Source organism: Ranitomeya variabilis, chromosome 2 (assembly GCF_051348905.1).
Source record: "Ranitomeya variabilis isolate aRanVar5 chromosome 2, aRanVar5.hap1, whole genome shotgun sequence".
In the NCBI taxonomy this organism is placed as follows: domain Eukaryota; kingdom Metazoa; phylum Chordata; class Amphibia; order Anura; family Dendrobatidae; genus Ranitomeya; species Ranitomeya variabilis.
Window position 1 is genome coordinate 155,020,366 of NC_135233.1, and position 21,498 is coordinate 155,041,863.

The window sequence follows — 21,498 nt, forward strand, 5'->3', positions numbered from 1 at the left end:
AGAGTACAAGCCAGAGTGTTTGAGCTTCTCTGTGAAACATCCGATGAAAGTAATGGTCTGGGGCTGTATGGCAGCCAATGGTGTTGGAAGAACAAGGTGGCTACTATTGACTGGCCAGCTCAGTCCCCGGACCTCAATCCAATTGAAAATTTGTGGCACAAGGTATCATTAGAGATATCTAGAAAACAGCCAAGGACCAAGAGTGAGTTGATTGAGGCTCTGATACAGGCCTGGAACCACATCATCACTCGTGAACATCTGCAGAAGCTTGTTCACTCAATGCCACAGAGATGCAAGCTGGTGCTCAAGAGCAAAAGCTGGCCAATAAAGTATTAGAAGCTAAAGATGCACTCAAAAGGCCCTTTTCAGCACTCTGAATTAAATAAAAAAATAATAAATCTTAAAAAGTAAAATTTAAGTCTGTGTGAACTTGCATTGGAAGTTAATGAACTTAGAAACCTGTTCACCATTCTACACACTGTACTGGTGTAGGTATGGTTATGCTGTAAAAAAAATATCAAAAATGCGCATACCATAACAATTTATACACTTGGGACATTCAAAAATGAGTATGGCATACAATGAGGGATTACAAAAACATATATGTTCCACCAGTTTCACTGTAGAGATTCAGAAGTATGAAACATATAGTTTTCTTCACGCCTATGCAGGACTTTTGAACACCATTGTAGATAAGTTCCTTAGGGGGTCTACTTTCCAAAATGGTGTCACTTGTGGGGGGTATTAATGTTTAGGCACATCAGGGGCTCTCCAAACTTAACATGGCGTCCCATCTTAATTCCAGTCAATTTTGCATTGAAAAGTAAAATGGCGCTCCTTCCCTTCCGAGCTCTGCTATGCGCCCAAACAGTGGCTTACCCCCACATATGGGGTATCGGCGTACTCAGGACAAATTGCATAACAACTTTGGTCTAATTTCTTCTCTTACCCTTGGGAAAATAAAAAATTGGGGGCGAAAAGATCATTTTTGTGAAAAAATGGTTTTTTATTTTTACGGCTCTGCATTATAAACTTCTGTGAAGCACTTGTTGGGTCAAAGTGCTCACCACACATATCTAGATAAGTTCCTTAAGGGGTCTACTTTCCAACATGGTGTCACTTGTGGGGGGTTTCAATGTTTAGGCACATCAGGGGCTCTCCAAACGCAACATGGCATCCCATCTCAATTCCAGTCAATTTTGCATTGAAAAGTTAAATGGCACTCCTTCCCTTCCGAGCTCTGCCTCTGCCCAAACAATGGTTTACACCCATATATGGGGTATCAGCGTACTCAGGACAAATTGTACAACAACTTTTGGGGTCCATTTTCTCCTGTTACCCTTGGTAAAATAAAACAAATTGGAGCTGAAATAAATTTTGTGTGAAAAAAAGTTACCGTATACACTCGAGTATAAACCGACCCGAGTATAAGCCGACCCCCCTAATTTTGCCACAAAAAACTGGGAAAACTTATTGACTCGAGTATAAGCCTAGGGTGGAAAATGCAGCAGCTATCGGTGAATTTCAAAAATAAAAATAGATGCTCCATACCGTTCATTATGGCCCCATAGCTGTGCCATATAGTGCTCTGCACCGTTCATTATTGCCCCATAGCTGTACCATAGAAAGCTGTGCCATATAGTGCTCTGCACCGTTCATTATTGCCCCATAGCTGTACCATAGAAAGCTGTGCAATATAGTGCTCTGCACCGTTAATTATTGCCCCATAGCTGTGCCATATAGTGCTCTGCACCATTCATTATTGCCCCATAGCTGTACCATAGAAAGCTGTGCCATATAGTGCTCTGCACCGTTCATTATTGCCCCATAGCTGTGCCATATAGTGCTCTGCACCGTTCATTATTGCCCCATAGCTGTGCCATATAGTGCTCTGCACCGTTCATTATTGCCCCATAGCTGTGCCATATAGTGCTCTGCACCGTTCATTATTGCCCCATAGCTGTGCCATATAGTGCTCTGCACCGTTCATTATTGCCCCATAGCTGTGCCATATAGTGCTCTGCACCGTTCATTATTGCCCCATAGCTGTGCCATATAGTGCTCTGCACCGTTCATTATTGCTCCATAGCTGTGCCATATAGTGCTCTGCACCGTTCATTATTGCCCCATAGCTGTGCCATATAGTGCTCTGCACCGTTCATTATTGCCCCATAGATGTACCATAGAAAGCTGTGCCATATTGTGCTCTGCACCGTTCATTATTGCCCCATAGCTGTGACATATAGTGCTCTGCACCGTTCATTATTGCCCCATAGATGTACCATAGAAAGCTGTGCCATATTGTGCTCTGCACCGTTCATTATTGCCCCATAGCTGTGCCATATAGTGCTCTGCACCGTTCATTATTGCCCCATAGATGTACCATAGAAAGCTGTGCCATATTGTGCTCTGCACCGTTCATTATTGCCCCATAGCTGTGCCATATAGTGCTCTGCACCGTTCATTATTGCCCCATAGATGTACCATAGAAAGCTGTGCCATTGCTGCTGCTGCTGCAATAAAAAAAATGACATACTCACCTCTCTTGCTTGCTGCTCCTCAGCGTCCCGTCCCAGCGTCTCTCCGCACTGACTGATCAAGTGCGGCGCGCACACTATATGCGTCATCGCGCCCTCTGACCTGCACAGTCAGTGCGGAGAGACGCCGGGAAGATGGAGCGGCGCCCGGCGTGTGGAACGCGGACAGGTGAATATGTAATACTTACCTGCTCCCGGCGTCCCGCTCCTTCCCCCGGACATCTGGTCTTCGGTGCCGCAGCCTCTTCCTCTATCAGCGGTCACCGTTACCGCTCATTAGAGAAATGAATATGCGGCTCTGCCCCTATGGGAGTGGAGTCCATATTAATTTCTCTAATGAGCGGTCCCACGTGACCGCTGAACAGGGGAAGAGCTGCGGCACCCGGAGACCGTGGGACTGCAGGGACAGCGCCAGGAGCCCCGGAAGTAGGTAAGTATGCCTCAGCGCCCTCTCCCCCTCACCCGCCGACCGTGACTCGAGTATAAGCCGAGAGGGGCACTTTCAGCCCAAAAATTTGGGCTGAAAATCTCGGCTTATACTCGAGTATATACGGTAAATGTTCATTTTTATTTAAACATTCCAAAAATTCCTGTGAAACACCTGAAGGGTTAATAAACTTCTTGAATGTGGTTTTGAGCACCTTGAGGAGTGCAGTTTTTAGAATGGTGTCACACTTGGGTATTTTCTATCATATAGACCCCTCAAAATGACTTCAAATGAGATGTGGTCCCTAAAAAAAAAATGGTGTAAAAATGAGAAATTTCTGGTCAACTTTTAACCCTTATAACTCCCTAACAAAAAAAAAATTTTGGTTCCAAAATTGTGCTGATGTAAAGTAGACATGTGGGAAATGTTACTTATTAAGTATTTTGCGTGACATATCTCTGTGATTTAAGGGCATAAAAATTCAAAGTTGGAAAATTGCGAAATTTTCGCCAAATTTCCTTTTTTTTTCACAAATAAATGCAAGTTATATCGAATAAATTTTACCACTAACATGAAGTACAATATCTCACGAGAAAACAATGTCAGAATCGCCAAGATCCGTTAAAGCGTTCCAGAGTTATAACCTCATAAAGGGACAGTGGTCAGAATTGTAAAAATTGGCCCGGTCATTAACGTGCAAACCACCCTCGGGGCTTAAGGGGTTAATCATGGTAACTGATGGTAACATGATTAAGGCATATCGCTGAAACGCATTGCTTTCCTTACGTGTATCATCTGAACTGAGTCCCATGCTGGTTGCAAACAACTATTTAATGGATTAATTAAAAGTTACTTTTTATCTTACTGGTGGATTGAACTTTCCTCATGGCTGGAGTACTCCTCCTTTCCTTTCTAATGATTGGTTGCAGTCAATGACAGCAGCCACCACTACTGTGTTATTATGATATTTTTGCAGTGACATGTTAAATGCACGCCTTAAATGCATGGAAAATTGTGCAAGTGTCTTCCTTTGAATGACCTAAATATGTCACAGTGTGGGAAGGGGTTAAAGAGGACGTACAGCCTGCTGGAACATGTAATGAAGTAAAATACATTTTGTCACATTAGCTCTGTGTGGAGACAAAATGGAGACACATATCAGCAAAGTAATGCTTTCTGTTGTGTCACTATTAGTTCAATTGTGTCAGACTCTACTGCTTTTCAGCTGGGAGATACCACTGTGTGGGGGAAGACTAGGATTGTGCAGCAATGTGATGGGTTCCTGTGTATCATGGATCTGCAGGAGAAGCTGGAGATAATGAGCTACTGTACATTCTGTCAGTCTCCTGTGGCTGTCAGTGTGCAGTATGTCATGTGTTTCAAATTAATCCTTTATTGTTAGCTGAATATTCTATTTGCACTTTAACCCTTTGGATGCAGCTCTATATCTTGTATCCTGCTTTCTAATTTGTGCAGTTAATAAGAATATTCATTGTGAAATATTGGCTCCTGGTTGGAACTGAAGATTCTTTTTTTTCATCTGATTTGTGTTTTCCTGATTTGTAACCAAATGGATGAACTCCATGTCATTTAGATACTATATCAACCCAACCCCCACCCCTCTCTCAGGCCATACTTCCCAGAGAGGAAACTCTCACCAGATTTAGCTCTAATTCTGGTGCAATGTATGAAAAACCTGTCTTGCTGTATTAGGTCGGGTTCATATTAGCGTTTCTCTGCTCTAGGGTTGCCTGGTTGCTAGGGAATCCCCACATGTACTTATGCTGGCTAAAAGATGTAAATCATTCAGCTGCGGCAAGAAAAACGAAATCTCCGAGCACTAAAAAATACTCGGAGGATCCCCGAGCATGCTCGAGAAATCTCGAGTAACGAGTATATTCGCTCATCACTAGTGTTTATTATTAAAGTTACATTCAAGGTGTCAATATTATAGTCAGAAAAAAAATGCAGGTACATTTCAGGTACACTTGAGTTATTTACAACTTAAACCATTTCATCTTGCCATGACACACGTCCAATATCAGAGACAAAGTAGGCAGCCAATTTATCCCTCATTTGGGCAACTTCCAATGTAGTCCTCAGAGGGTGAGCATGATAATGCGGCAATGTGGTATTGACAGGTTCCTCAAGTTCGAAGAGTGGTTGCTCTTTTGCCAGGATGTAATTATGCAGAACAACACACGCTTTCACAACCTCATCAATTGACTGCTTTAATATTGATTGGTGTTCCCAAAATGCGCCATTTATCTGCCAGCAAACCAAAGGCACACTCCACAGTTTTTCGTGCCCTTGTCAGTCTGTAGCTGAAAATCCTTTTGGTGTGATTCAAGTCCCGACTTGAGTATGGTTTTATGAGGTTGGCACACATTTGAAATGCCTCATCCCCAACAACAACAAATGGCATTGGTGGTCCTTCAGTGTTCGGAAGAGGTTGTGGCGGGGGAAAATTTAAAATTATTAGGATACAAACGTTGTCCACTGTCAGAGATTTTGAAAGTCTGTGAGTCATTTCCTCGTCCAAATGAGCCAACGTCATTGGCAACAAGTCGACATTCAGCTTCCGCAATCGCCATGAGAACAATGGAAAAGTATTTTTTATAATTGAAGGACTCGGATCCACTTCCAGCAGGTTTTAGAATCCGAATGTGTTTGCCGTCCACAGCCCCCACACAGTTTGGAAAATTACAAATTTCCTTGAATTTTTCTGCATTTTTCAGCCAGAGTTCAGTTGTGGGTTGGTGGAGGAATTCTGCACTCAGAACGACACACAATGCACAGCAGGTGTCTCCAACAATCCCAGAAAGGGTGGACAGTCCAATCCAAAATTGAAAATGTAAAGATCTTAAGGTCTCTCCGGTAGCCAGGAATCTGTGGAAAAGAAAATGGGGAATAAAAATCAGTACATGACTTTTATAACAAGAATATTAATGACAGGTGTTTCTTTTTCAAAATTACGTACCTTAGGGTCACCAACAGATGTTCCTCAGCAGGAATTGCTCTACGTAGTTGCGTGTCCTGCCTGGTGATGGATCCTCACACAGGATGCAGCAATTCATCGAAGCTCTGTTCAGACATCCTCGTGTATTCAAAAAACTTTTGCGGGTTTTCATGAAGCTCTGTGTACAATGAGTGGTAGGCTCCATAGCTCTCTCGGACTTCAACAATGGGGTGTTGCCAATAGCGACTACAACATCTTCTCTGTCTTTCTCTTCTCTTTTCTTCCTCACAAGCAACTGCCAAAGCCAATTTCGATTATAAATTCAGATTGAAGCTCTCCACACTAAGATCCATCTTGCAGCAGGATACAGCATCAAAAGAAGAGGATTTCATCTGTGCAGGGTCTATATATAGAAATCCCATAAGCACCGCCCATTGTGAAATAGCATGCGCATAAACAACGCAAAAGCATGCAAAAGGCATGCACACGCAGCGTTTTTTGGCCATCATGCCTAAGATCATGCGGTTAAAAAAGGATACGTTTGCATGCGTTTGCACATGCAGATGATACCGCTGGGCACAGAAACGCTAAAGTGAACCTTGACTTACTGAGGGATTCCATCTGTTCTGCTTATAAATCTGTATTAGATAAATCTTATATTACTTTTTGATTCACTTATGGGTCCTTTATAAGTGATTGAAAAATCTCATTGTTCCACTGTATCCACAAGATATGTGATTGTTTTTTATGTTATCTATATCCGTTATACATTGCCGCGGTACTGTAGATTATGCAATGAACTGAAATATTTACTTTGGTGTTTAGCGGTTTACTGTTCTCAGGACTACCTCAGAATTAATATATCTTGTAGATGCTGATATTTCGATTTCCCAAAAGTAATGCAAGTAAAATTCTCTAATGGGCACAATTTTGTTTTGCATTGATAACTATCGAGACCTGTATATCTTTTCATAGATGAAGATGATGAAGGCACGTCATATGCAAGCAATGAAGGCCCTGAAAGGTCATCATCCACATACCAACCAGGAAATATGCCAACTTCAAACTTCAGTGGTATCCAGATTCCTCCTGGGGCTCATGCGCCAGCCAACACACCGGCAGAGGTTCCACACAGTACTGGTAAGATTGATTTTGTGTGCCGTGCTCGTGTGCTCATTAGTGGCTGCGGAGTTGCAAAGCCTTAGTCAAAACTGAAGAGGAAGTCCAAAGAGCAGATCCATATTCCACCCATTAGCCGATATCTGCCCCAGCAGCCAGTGTATGCTTTATTCAGCTGCGTTCATTGCTGTCACGTGTTTAGTAGCTGCTGCTGGGTACTGCACATTATTTCCTGTTAATTTAAATAGCTTTGGGAATGAAACAAAGTATTAGGCTCCTGCGTTCCTCCCTGTATAATGCTTATATCTGGCAACAGCCACAGCCCAAAAAAGCTAATCGGTGGGAGTGTAAGATCCCTACTGATCTGATATTTATGATGTACTAGAAATAGGTGAAATTACCATCTGTGTATGCTTATATTCCCCACGCAGGCGCATGCGCGGGAATATCGGTGACGTGAATGTCACTGCGCAGGCATTATTGAGAATGAAAAGCAGCCTTTACAAGTAGGAAAATTAATAATGTGGGGGCATGGGATAGCACCTCCATGAGGGATTTGAGTCAGTTTTGAAGACCACAAAGACGCTGCGCCCCTGGAAGACGGACCTTTCTAGGGAGATACTTTTCATATGGTTATCAGGAGGCTAATATGACTTGACAGCACCTTAGTCAACCAGGGAGTTGGCAGTGGAGTTCGTGCAAATGTTCAGACCACAACTTAAATAAAAGTTGTGATGTGTTAATTCAAAAGTTTAAAAATGAGAATATAAATATATTTAAAGTCAGCAGAGTACTAGCAACTAGTGATCAGCGAGTGTGCTCGAATAAGGTGTTATCTGAGCATGCTCGAGTTCTAATAGAGTATCTTCGGCTTGCTCCAATGATATGCTTGAGTCGCCACATCTGCATGTCTCTTCAGCTGCAGCACATTCAGAGATTGCCTAACAAAAAGGCAACCTTTATGCACCATGTATGTCAGCACTTAGTGACCCGGCTCTGTAACTTTGTGGTAAATTGATTTGTGAATGAGCTTCTGTGGTTCTTAAATGCTTCCCCGATTTTATATGTCTGTGAGACTAAATTAATATGATACCTGAATTTAGTAATTAAGAGGTGTCCCAATACTTTTCTATATATGGTGTGGGATCTGATTAAGGACAAAAAAGTTGTCTTTCCCGTAACATTTCTGTTCTTTATTTGCCATTAGTTTTTTGTGAAATAGCCAGCTCCTAGCTACTAATCTGAAATAAAAAGGCTAGTTTTAGATGCTTTTATAGGGAACTGGGCAGCATGTGTCAGACCCTGGGTGTGTGATCTGAGCCATGTCTTTTGGCTCTGAAATGCTGCAGTGTTCCAGTGAAAAGCATAGTCCAGAGACTGAGTTGCATGGGTGACTAGTGGGACTGGCTTCTCCTCTTTTGTGAGGGGCTTTCCCTCCATATATACAGTACAGACAAAAAGGTTGGACACACCTTTTCATTTAAAGATTTTTCTGTATTTTCATGACTATGAAAATTGTACATTCACACTGAAGGCATCAAAACTATGAATTAACACATGTAGAATTATATACTTAACAAAAAAGTGTGAAACAACTGAAATTATGTCTTATATTCTAGGTTCTTCAAAGTAGCCACCTTTTGCTTTGATGACTGCTTTGCACACTCTTGGCATTCTCTTGATGAGCTTCAAGAGGTAGTCACCGGGAATGGTTCTCACTTCACAGGTGTGCCCTGTCAGGTTTAATAAGTGGGATTTCTTGCCTTATAAATGGGGTTGGGACCATCAGTTGTGTTGTGCAGAAGTCTGGTGGATACACAACGGATAGTCCTACTGAATAGACTGTTAGAATTTGTATTATGGCAAAAAAAAAGCAGCTAAGTAAAGCAAAACGAGTGGCCATCATTACTTTAAGAAATGATGGTCAGTCAGTCCGAAAAATTGGGAAAACTTTGAAAGTGTCCCCAAGTGCAGTGGCAAAAACCATCAAGCGCTACAAAGAAACTGGCTCACATGAGGACCGCCCCTCACATGAGGATATAGGGAGAATCTTGTCAGTCATTGGCATCAGACTGGGGAAAAAAAAAATATATATTTTTTTTTCTCCGAAATGTTGCAGCGTCAATCATACCTGGCTTGAAATGACACGATCATATCCTGATACATGCTGCTCGTGGATCAGACAACATGTATGCGCTGTCGGGTTGCCTTTAATGCTCTGAAATGTATTCGCTAATGGCAGAACGTATGGAACACCGTGAGCTGATTTTAATGATGATTTTTATTATGCTTAATGAACAAGGTGTTTCCTTTTCTTACCCAGTGTTTATGCTGTAAATCATTTGCGCACATTATGATTCCTACTACAATACTACATGTCTTTATCTGCGGGAAATCCTTCTGATATCTACAAAGAATGCTTTATGTGCTGGTTCAGGTCATATTTATTTCACTTCTATTGTTAATTAGCGGTGCCGCCCGAGGCCGTCTTGTGTCATGCACGTACAGTTATTGGATACATAACCCTGAAATTGTTTCTGGGCCTTCATGTGAACCACTGCTGCTAAACAAACATGTAGAAGAAGTTTTTCAGTTTAATTGAAGAACAATTCTTTGGTAGTAAAGATACAAAATAGTCTAGGTAGTTTCACATTATTCTTCACTATTAGATTGGTAACGTGACAACTATTGATAATTATACCTGTCTAATACAGACGTCCCCAACCTTTTTAATCTTGTGTGCAAAGTTAAACCCCAAATTTTTTTGTTGGAAATCGCACGGCAAAATATATAAATACAGCAGGTGAATTAAGTATTGAGCGTGTCACCAATTTTCTAAATAACTTTCTAAAGGTGCTCTTGACATGAAATTCTCACCAAATGTCAGTAACAACCCATCCAATCCACACAGGCAAAGAAGTCAAACCATAGATGTCCATGAATTATATATAATAATGAGAAACAACAGCGGGAAAAGTATTGAACATGTTTACTGAAATGTATTTACTACTTCTTACAAAAACCTTTGCTGGTGATGACAGCTGCAAGATGCCTTCTACATGGAAAAGTTAGTTGCATCCATTGCTCAGGTGTGATTTTGGCCCATTCTTCCTCACAAACACTCTTAAAATCCTGAATCTCCCATTGGCTCCTTCTATGAACTCTGAGCTTTAGTTCCTTCCATACATTTTCTATTGGATTCAGGTCAGGTGATTGGCTGGGCCAGTCTAGCATTTTTATTTTCTTTCTCTGAAACAAATTAAATGTTTCCTTGGCTGTGTGTTTGGGATCATTGTCTTGCTGACATGTCCACCCTCATTTCATCTTTATCATCCTGATTGATGGCAGCATTTTTTTTTTAAGAATATCTCGGTACATTTGTCCAGTCATCCTTCCTTCAATTATATGAAATTTTCCAGTGCTATATGCTGAAAAAGTGCCCCACACCATGATATTTCCACCTTCAAACTTCACTGGTGGTATGGTGTTTTAGGGTGAAATGTTATCGCCTTTTGGCCTCCAAACATGTTGTGTATCATGGGCATACAAAGCGTTCAATTTTTGTCTCATGTGACCAGACTATATACCCCCATTTAGCAAACTGTTAACACGTCTGAAAATGCTTTTTGTTCATCAATGTAGTCTTGCATGGTGAGCATGCTTACAGGCCACAGAGGCTATTTACATTACTTATAATTTTCTTTGAAACAATTATACCTGGTGATTCCAGGTGTTCCTTTAGCCTTTCCACTGGTGGTCCCTGGCTCTTGGGCAACTCTTCTGATAATTATTTTCACTCCTCTGCCTGAAAACTTGTGCAGAGCACCTGGTCATGGCCAGTTTATGGTGAAATGGTGGTCTTTCCACTTCTGGATTATGGCTTCAACAGTTCTCCCTTGAGCCTTCAATAGTTTAGAAATTCTTCTGTAACCAATGCCATCAGTATGTTTTGCAACAATAAGGTTGTGAAGGTCTTGACACAACTTACTAGTTTTGCCCATCGTGAGATGTTTCTTGTGTGCCTTCTTGGTAATGAGACACCTTTTTATACGCCATCAGCTGAACCAGTTGATATTATTTTTCACTAAGTAGCAGGATTGCTTTCTAATTACTGATACATTTTATCTGGTGTCATGATTTTCCATGACTTTTTGCACCTGTGCAAGTGGCTTAATCATGGTCAGTTTGCTGTCTGACATGCAGGCATTTTATGTTAGTAAAGATCAAATAGTGGGCGTGACCACACCATGACACAATTTCCTGTGAGATACAATGCCAAAAGACATATTTTCTGTGTGAAAAACAAAAAGCACAAAAAAGAAAAAACAAATTTATAGCCACTATATTTGAGGATTTCAAATGGCAGAAACACTATAAATGGTTATCCTGTGATGTAATAGCCCTGTACCCATCCATAACCCATGATGTTGCTCTAAACTGCTTAAACTACGATCTTGATACATATAGTACGTATACTATTAAAATTAACCTTAATTAACCTATTAAAATTACGCCTTTTAATGGCGGCAGATAAGGGTACTTATGCCTCAGCGCCGCTTTTTAGTGCCACTGAGAAAGAAGTGTATAGCACCCCCAGTGTTGAAATTTCTCTGTGGTCTCGGCTACCGGGAGGTAGCTGAGACCCCAGAGAACATGATTCAGGTCGGTTTTTAACGAACCCGACGTGTTGCGATTGCCATTATTAACGGAATAACGGCGACCGCAAAAAGTTGATTTCTCATTTATTTAATCTTCCCCTGTACCTCCGGTGTCCCTGCATCCCCTCGTGAAGTCCCCCAGCCAACAGCATCTTCTGGGAAGAAAATGGTGGGCGAATGTGCCCGCCAGCAACAATAGGACATTTTTCCTATTGGTTCATTTTGATCACTGTGAATAGACCCTATCACAGTGATCAAAATTAAAAAAAATATTAAATCAAACCCCCCTTTATCACCCCCTTAGTTAGGTAAAAATAATAAAATTTATTTATTTCCATTTTCTATTAGGGATGGGGTTGGGCTAAAGTTGGGGTTGTGGTTAGGGTTAGATTTGTAGTTAGGGTTGGAGTTAAGGTTAGGGGTGTGTTAGGGTTAGGGTTGGAGTTAGAATTGGTGCAGTTCCACTGTTTAGGTACATCAGTGGGTCTCCAAATGCGACATGGCGCCCACCATTCCAGCCAATTTTGTGTTCAAAAAGTCAAACGGTGCTCCCTACCTTCTGAGCCCTGGCATGGGCCCAAACAGTGGCTTTCCCTCACATACGGGGTATTGGCGTACTCAGGAGAGATTGCACAACAAATTTTGTGGTGCATTATCTCCTGATACCCTTGTGAAAATAAAAATTAATTTCAATGTAAAAAAAAATTTGAAAAAAGTAAAATGTTCATTTTTTTTCTTCCACATTGCTTTAGTTCTCGTGAAGGGTTAATAAACTTCATGAATGTGGTTTTGTGCACCTTGAGGTGTGCAGTTTTTAGAATGGTGTCACTTTTGGGTATTTTCTGTTATATTGACCCCCCAGACTCACTTCAAATGTGAGATGGTCCCTAAAAAAAATGGTTTTGTAAATTTTGTTGGTAAAAAGAGAAATGTTAATTAACTATTTTGTGTGATACCACTCTCTGATTTAAGGGTACAAAAATTAAAAGTTTGAAAATTGCTAAATTTTCAAAAGTTTTGCCGAATTTTCTTTTTTTTTTTTTTTTTTTTTCTATTCCATACCCAAACACAAGTTATATTGAAGAAATTTTACCACTAATATGATGTACAATATGTCACAAAAAAACAGTCTCCAAATCAGTGGGATTCGTTGAAGCTTTCCAGAGCTATAACTTCATAAAATGACAGTGGTCAGAATTGTAAAAATTGGCTTGGTTATTAAGTACCAAATTGGCTCTGTCACTAAGGGGTTAAATAATTCTTGGTTATGGCAGTACAATACATTTTAGAGCATAAGTATTTCAGTTTTGATGGGCGGTTCTTTTTACAAAAGAGATGAGTTAGCATGGGCTTTTCTTGGGGGGGGTTGTGATTTTTTTTTTTTGGGGGGAGGGGTTGTTTTTTTTTCACACAAATATTTGTCTTTTGGTATTGTATTTCACAAGTAATTGTCACGGTTTGAGCTTTACTAGCATAAAATGCCTGTATGTCAGACAGCAAACAGACCATGATTAAGACACTCCGCTGAAACGCGTAGGTCTGTGACCTTCTTTTTTGTACTGTCAAATAGTTTACTGGTTCTTAACTTGAGCTTTTTATATTGCTTAATTAAAAGCTGAGTTTTAAAAATATTTACAAGTTTCCTTGCTGAATTCCTCCTTACTTTCGGATGTCTTTCTTCATGTGTTCAATATGTTTTTATGATTTCTCATTATTACACATAATTGATGGACAACTATGGTTTGATTTCTGTGCCTGTGTGGATTGGATGAGTTGTTACTTACATCTGGTGAGAATTTCCTGTCGATAGCATCTGTACAAATATATTTACCTAATATACTCGAGTGTAAGCCGAGATTTTCAGCCAAAAAAAATGGGCTGAAAGTGCCCCTCTCGGCTTATACTCGAGTCATGGAAGGCGGGGGGGGGTCGGCGGGTGAGGGGGAGCAACGCCTGTCAAATACCTGCTCCCGGCGCTCCTGACGCGGTCCCTGCATGTCCCACGGTGTTCGGGCGCGGAGGCTTCTTCCTCTGTTCAGCGGTCACTGGTACCGCTCATTAAAGTAATGAATATGGACTCCACTCCCATAGGGGTGGAGCCACATATTCATTACTGTAATGAGCGGTGCCACGTGACCGCTCACTACAGGAAGAAGCTGCCGCTCCCGGAGACGTGGGACAGCGCCGGGAGCAGGTGAGTATTTCATATTCACCTTTCCGCGTTCCACCGCCGCCCTGTCTTCTGCGTCCTCTGCTGTGACTGTTCAGGTCAGAGGGCACGAAGACGTATTTGTTTGCGCGCCGCCCTCTGCCTGAACAGTCAGTGCGGAGAGACGGGACGCTGAGGAGCAGCGGGCAGCGACGAGAGGTGAGTATGTAACTTTTTTTTTTTTTTAGTGCAGCAGCAGCATTACATGTGGCATAATGCTATATGGAGCGTCTATGGGGCCATAAAGAACTGCCTGGAGCATTATATGGGGCATCTCTGGGGACATAACTGCATGGAGCATTTTATGGGGCATCTATGGGGCCATAATGAACTGCATGGAGCATTATATGGAGCATCTATGGGGACATAACTGCATGGAGCATTATATGGGGCATCTATGGGGACATAACTGTATGGAGCATTATATGGGGCATCTATGGAGCCATAAAGAACTGCATGAAGCATTATATGGAGCATCTATGGGGCCACAAAGAACTACATGGAGCACTATATGGGGCATTTATGGGGCCATAAAGAACTGCATGGAGCATTATATGGGGCATCTATGGGGCCATAAAGAACTGCATGGAGAATTATATGGGGCATATTTGTATATGGAGCATCTTATGGGGCCATAATGAACTGTATGGAGCATTATATGGGGCCTATTTTCTATGGAGCATCTTATGAGGCCATAATGAACTGTATGGAGCATTATATGGGGCTCCTGATTCAATATGGATATTCAAAAACACTTAACCTACTGATGTCTTAATTAATTTTACTTTTATTGGTATCTATTTTTATTTTTGACATTTACCCTTAGCTGCTGCATTTTCCACCCTAGGCTTATACTCGAGTCAATAAGTTTTCCCAGTTTTTTGTTGCAAAATTAGGGGGGTCGGCTTATACTCGGGTCGGCTTATACTCGAGTATATACGGTATTTATTGGTGATGTGTTCAATTCTTTTTTTCACCCACTGTATGTGTGTGGGCTTTACAACAGATTCTGTAGTAGATTTCACCCATGCTGTCTATATAGGAGGTTTAGACTACTTAGAAAAAAATGGTAATGTGTGAAAGAGCTGTAGTGCATGCCAGTGGCCATTAATGTCCCATGTACAACTGAAAATGTTATCATGGATCAATCAGTTTTCCATTGTACCAATAGGATTAAACATAAAAATGTTTTTCTTCAACTGGTTTGTGCCATTCACCTATTTATGGTGCCAGATTTACATTTCATATAAATTCACTGCATAAAATGATAGTCTCAAGCGTTCCTCCCCTCCCCCTCTTTGCTGGAATTATTTTAAGGACTATCGCAATATCTTTTACAGAAGTGAACTGAGTATAGTAGCGGTTTTGTTAACAAGTGATTATGCTGCAGTTTGTAAAGGCCGCTATTGCGTATTTCTCAGGGACAGGAAACCTATAGGATAAGGATAAAGGGGCAGTACCTCTCCTGCGTCAGTTTGGTTTCCTGTCCCTGACAGGGAACCCTCTAGGATCGGTACCTTGAAGATCCGGAGCCGGCCAGTCGAGCTACGACAGCGGGGAGGCCCCTGTCACGGCTGGTGCGGTGTCCGACGCCGCCACTGCTGGGACCGAGGGGTCTGCAGAGTGCGCGGAGGGAAGCGCAGCCTCCCCGGATTGGGGTAGGGGCTTCGGGGACCCGGTGTGCCTGCACAGAACTAACGCATTCAAGCACTTCCTGTATTTGGGGCGGGCACATGCGCAGGGTGTGCGAGGTGCACCAAGATGGCCGCCGCCCCGGATCCAGTGCGTCTCCACTTCCGGGTCCTAGGTAGTGCGTGCATACGCACATCGATGTATGGGGATCAGCGCTTTCCGATGACGCAGCCCTGGAGGAGGGGGTGGATTGGCGCCAAATTTCAGTTTAAAAGATCACCTTCCTTGCTGCATGCAGTCCTAATAATGGAGGACAGCGATCAGCAGCTCCTGCCGCCGCTGCAGTTACAGCCGCAGCAGCAGCGTCACCACCAGCGCAACCCGGATGCGCAAAGAAAGAGATCATCTGCCGGCACCCGCAGTACTCGCTCCAGTAGCTGTTCCACGCCGCAGAGTAAAGGCTGCAGTATGGCTAACCAGCCGACACCACCGCCTATGGATCTCATACAGGATCCTATACCTCCTCCAGAACCGGTACCTGTAGCTGCGCAAGATGGGTGAGTGATCTTCGTGAAAGTTCACCAAATAATTGGGGTCCCCTCTTCTCCGTTTATTTTTTGGCGAAGAAGAGAATGGAGAAAACTAAGCACATGTCCTTCCCCTGTGCAGAAAACCCTTGTCGCAGACATGGGATAAGAAATTGTGATTCCTGTATAGGACAAGTCCTTTGTGAGGAAACCCCTAATTTCGCCTCTGAGTTACGATCTGTAATCAAATCAGAGGTAGAGACAGCGTTTAAATCCCTTAAAGGTGAAAGGGTTAAAGAGAAAACACCTGTATCCTATTCCCACTCCGATTCCTCTAGTTCTGAAGATGGAGATTCAGATAGGCGGGGTTCCTCCTCCTCCTCCTCGGATTCTGAGAGTGGAGGTCGCCACTGCTTTCCTTTAGATGAGGTCGATGCCCTTGTGAAGGCTGTAAGATCGACCATGGGGGTCCTGGATCCCCGTCTTGACAAGACGGTACAGGACATCATGTTTGGAGGATTAGGTCAGAAAAAACGCAGAGTCTTTCCGCTTAATGAAAATGTTCAAGCATTAATTAAAAAGGAGTGGGAAAAGCCAGAAAGAAAAAAACTCATCGGTACCCTCCCTTAAAAGGAAATATCCCTTCGAGGAAGAGGCTTCTACCTCATGGGATAAAGCCCCTAAACTTGACGTAGCAGTAGCTAAGGCCTCCAAAAAATTTGCGTTGCCCTTTGAGGACATGGGAACTCTGAAAGATCCCCTTGACAAAAGAGCCGATACCTTCCTTAAAGGGCCCTGGGAATCGGCAGGGGGATGTTTAAGGCCTGCAATAGCAGCCGCATGTACTTCTAGATCTCTAATGATTTGGATTGATAACTTAGAAAAACAACTAAGAGACGGTGTATCTAGAAATAAGGTGATAGAATCGATTCCCATGATTAGAGGGGCGGCAGCCTTTTTAGCGGACTCGTCAGCAGACTCTATTAAACTCACTTCTAAATCAGCGGCTTTATCTAATGCAGCTCGTAGGACGCTATGGCTAAAAAGTTGGGCAGGCAACCTACAGACTAAACAGAAACTTTGCTCAATTCCATGTGAGGGAAAATTTTTGTTTGGGGAGACCCTGGATGACATTTTACAGAAAGCAGGAGATAAGAAAAAAGGGTTCCCTAACCTGGCCACACCATTTGTTAAGCGGCCCTTTCGGAATAGGAAATTTTTTCGGAGACATCCCCTAAGGGAACAGAACAGATGGGATGATGGAAAAAGGAGGGATAGGGGGTTCCTTTTCGGTAATTCCCCAAAAGATAAAAAGACCCCTAAGTGACACCTCCCCCAGGGTGGGAGAGAGATTATCTCAATACCTTCCGGCCTGGGAAAAAATCTCGACCAGCATCTGGATTTTGAACTTGATAAAAATGGGACTTCAAATAAACTTTACTTCCCTTCCTCCCCAAAACTATGTGGTCACCCCACTAAAATCTTCACCTCAGCAACAACATGCATTGGAACAAGAAGTTACAAAGCTCATAAACAAAGACGTCATTCAAGAAGTTCCCCCACTGGAAAGAGGGACAGGGTTTTATTCCCCACTGTTTCTGGTTCCAAAACCGGATGGGTCCTTCCGCACAATAATAAACTTGCGGAAGCTAAACGGTTATGTAAAAAAACAAAGTTTCAAAATATTGTCAATAAAATCAACAATCAAAAACCTGTTTCCGAATTGCTTCATGATAGTGTTGGATCTCAGCGACGCGCATTATCACGTCCCAATCCACAAGAACTCCCAGAAATACCTCAGACTAGCAGTGGTCATGGGAGGAGAAGTAAGGGAATACCAGTACAAAGCTCTTCCCTTTGGCATTTCAGTGGCACCCTGTGTGTTTACCAAATTAATAGCGGAAATGATGGCCCATCTGAGAGGACATTTTAATAGTGCCATACTTGGACGACTTTCTAATTATCAGCAATTCAGCCCAACACTGTCGCCAACAATGCGACAGAGTAATAAAAACTGTAACGCAGTTAGGCTGGCTTCTAAATCTCCAAAAATCAAAACTAGAACCGACCAGAGTTCAAGAGTTTTTGGGTCTAACTTTGGACTCAATAACACAGGAATGTCGCCTTCCAGACCAGAAAAAACAAATAATATTAAATCTTGTCTCAAAAGCTTGCTCAAACTCTCATATGACTTTGAGAGGAGCAATGTCATTACTGGGGTCCCTTTCTGCCTGCCTCCCAGCAATCCTGTGGGCACAAATCCACATGAGAAACATCCAGTGGGATATTCTGAGGAATCAGATTGCACTAAAGGGACATCTAGAAGGACATATGACTCTAAATTCAGACACGATTCATTCCCTAGCTTGGTGGTTGGAATTCAACCACCTATCAAAAGGGGTTCCTTGGGTAATAGACATATCTCGGATAGTTACCACGGACGCGAGTCCCACGGGGTGGGGAGCTCATCTGTGCAACAGTATCACTCAGGGAGTCTGGACAGATCAAGAATACGGTGCGTCCTCAAACCAAAAAGAACTTTTGGCGGTGAGCCGCGCTCTATCATACTTCCTTCCCAGCCTGCAGGGGCATCATGTCCGGGTTTTCTCGGACAATCAGGTGGTGGTAGCCTACCTGAACCACCAGGGGGGGACCAGGTCTCAAGCCCTAATAAAGGCCACTTCCCAAATCTTCACTTTAGCAGACAACAACTTCATGTCCCTTTCTGCACTACATATAAAAGGGGTAGAGAACCAAAAAGCAGACTTCTTAAGCCGTACCCATTTAAAACAGGGGGAATGGACACTGAATCAAAGCGTCTTCAATCACATCACCAAACTATGAGGGGTCCCTGTGATAGACCTTTTTGCCAGTGTAGAAAGCAGGAAAGTAAAAGAGTTCTGTTCTCTAGACCCCAAGGGGGGCCCTCAGGCACTGGATGCATTAACGATTCCCTGGACTCAGGGTCTCGCATATGCCTTTCCCCCTCATATACTTACCCCGGCAGTTCTGCGGAAAATCAGACAGGACAGGGCGAGACTCATCCTAATAGCCCCCTTCTGGCCCAAAAGGACCTGGTTTTCCTGGCTGAGGATGCTATCGGTCACCGATCCCTGGGTTTTTCCGGATCTTCCGGACCTCCTATCGCAGGGACCGGTGTTCCACCCTCAGAGAGTCTCCACTTGACAGCGTGGAACTTGAGAGGTCACTACTAAAGGCAAGGGGCTTTTCGGATAAATTAGTGTCCACACTATTGAAAAGTAGGAAAACAGTAACAACTAAAATATACGGCAAAACCTGGAAAGAGTTTCTGTCCACCTCTGGGGTAAAGTTACAAGATGGGGTTCCAGTTGATAGTATTAGAATTCCTACAAAAAGGCTTAGACGTAGGCCTCTCGGTAAGCACCTTAAAGGTGCAAATAGCGGCTTTAGGGGCATTATACAGTGAGAATATAGCTGCTAATCCATGGGTAATAAGGTTTATTAAAGCTGCTGTAAGATCTAAACCCATAAACATAAAAAGACTACCAACCTGGGACTTAAATTTAGTCTTGTCAGCTCTAACAGAACCCCCGTTTGAGCCTATAGATTCGATACCACTTAAAACCTTATCACTTAAAACGGCCCTTCTCACAGCCTTAACATCTGCCCGTAGAATAAGTGATCTTCAGGCTCTATCTGCAAATCCTCCCTTTACACAAATCATGGATGATAGGGTAATCCTAAGAACAGATCCTGCCTATCTACCCAAGGTTGCGTCCAATTTTCACAGGTCCCAGGAAATAATCCTTCCTTCCTTCTGCCCAAATCCTAAAAATAAGAAAGAGGAAAAATTCCACACATTAGATGTGAGAAGGTGTCTAGTACAATACTTAGAATCCACCCAACATCATAGGAAGAAAGGGTCTCTCTGTTTTCAGGGACCCAGAAAAGAACTCAAAGCCTCCAAAAGCCCGATAGCACGCTGGGTAACAGATGCGATAGCCTTAGCGTACTCGTCCACTGGAAATACAGTTCCTGAGGGACTCAAAGCGCACTCTACAAGACCTATGTCGGCCTCCTGGGCCAAAAGGTCGGAAGTATCAATAGACAAAATCTGTAAGGCGGCCACCTGGTCATCACCTTCAACCTTTTTTAGACACTACCGCTTAGACCTAGCCTCATCATCTGACTTAACCTTCGGAAGAGGGGTCTTACAGGCTGTGGTCCCTCCCTAAGCAATAATCTCTGCAATTCTCTCTGGTAGTGCTGTCATGGGCGACTGAGAAAAGCATAGTTACTTACCGATAACGGTATTTCTCAGAGCCCATGACAGCACCTGCTTATTCCCCCCCCTTATCACGTGTGCGGTGAGCACTTTATTATACTATGTGTTTTTTTTTTATTATAGACACGGTGTAATCCTGTTAAGCAATATGTTAAAAGTGTATATTGTTTTGTTGTCACTAACCTGCAGGACCTTTGATGCTCTGTAAACCAAACTGACGCAGGAGAGAGGTACCGCCCTTTTATCCTATAGGTTTCCTGTTTCTGAAGGGTGGATCCCCTCTCTCTGGTAGTGCTGTCATGGGCTCTGAGAAATACCGTTATCTGTAAGTAACTATGCTCTCTCTTGTTTGGCATTTGCTTCCCTGTTCTGGGTCCCCCGCCTGTTCTTTTATGCATTATGTTTTGGATTACTTGTTTTTTATTTGTAAAATTATTTCTTTCAATAAAAATAGATTGAATATAAATGATATTCTGCATTATGAAATGATTCTGTTCATGTAATAGCTTGATGTCTGTGTTTTGCAGGCGTAGCAAGCAGTACCATTGTTCATCCATCACCGCAAAATATACCTTCTGTAGACCCATCACTGTACAACGCACAACCACAAGGTAAGGGTCAGTGCAAGACAAGTTATGTCTATCAGTGACCAAATATATACTGTATTTTGCTACAGTAAGAACTTGGATAAAACCTGAAAACCGATGGTTGCACAATGAATGTTATGTGCAAAGAGGTCAGATGTAGAGAACATCAAAACACTAACCGGTCACTAATGGTGATTAGATAAATCCTGTCAGCACAGAATCACAGTGGAACATCCCTGGCTGATTGCTTATCGTCTTTTAGCTTAATTAGGAGGCCGTAGGATGGAGGATAATGACACTGCCCTCCCAGCAGACAGAAATTGCAAGGTCTCATGCTATTCATGTGATGCTGTGCTGAGGAAAAGAAATGAAGAAATGTAAAAATCTAGATGGTGTCCAATCCGTTACAGAGGCTCAGTTGAAGTGAGAGCACTATAGAGAAAGGTGATAGACGTCAGTTGAGGGGTTCAGTTAAGGATTCCTTAACACTGAGGTCTTTTTTCCATTTTCATTACTTCCCAGCACTGGGCATACATATACATCATGTTTAGGTGGGAGATCCCGCAACATGACAGG

The 21,498-nt window shown here is 42.7% G+C and overlaps 1 protein-coding gene across 2 annotated transcripts in view; it reads left to right on the forward strand.

Moving 5' to 3' along the window:
* Window positions 1–21,498, forward strand: part of VTA1 (vesicle trafficking 1) — a 321,449-nt gene that overhangs the window by 261,670 nt on the left and 38,281 nt on the right. For both annotated transcript variants that reach the window (XM_077283110.1, XM_077283109.1), the window contains exons 6-7: window positions 6,899–7,063; window positions 20,863–20,946. In XM_077283110.1, coding sequence (XP_077139225.1) covers window positions 6,899–7,063; window positions 20,863–20,946 — 249 coding nt within the window. The remainder of the gene's footprint in view (window positions 1–6,898; window positions 7,064–20,862; window positions 20,947–21,498) is intronic.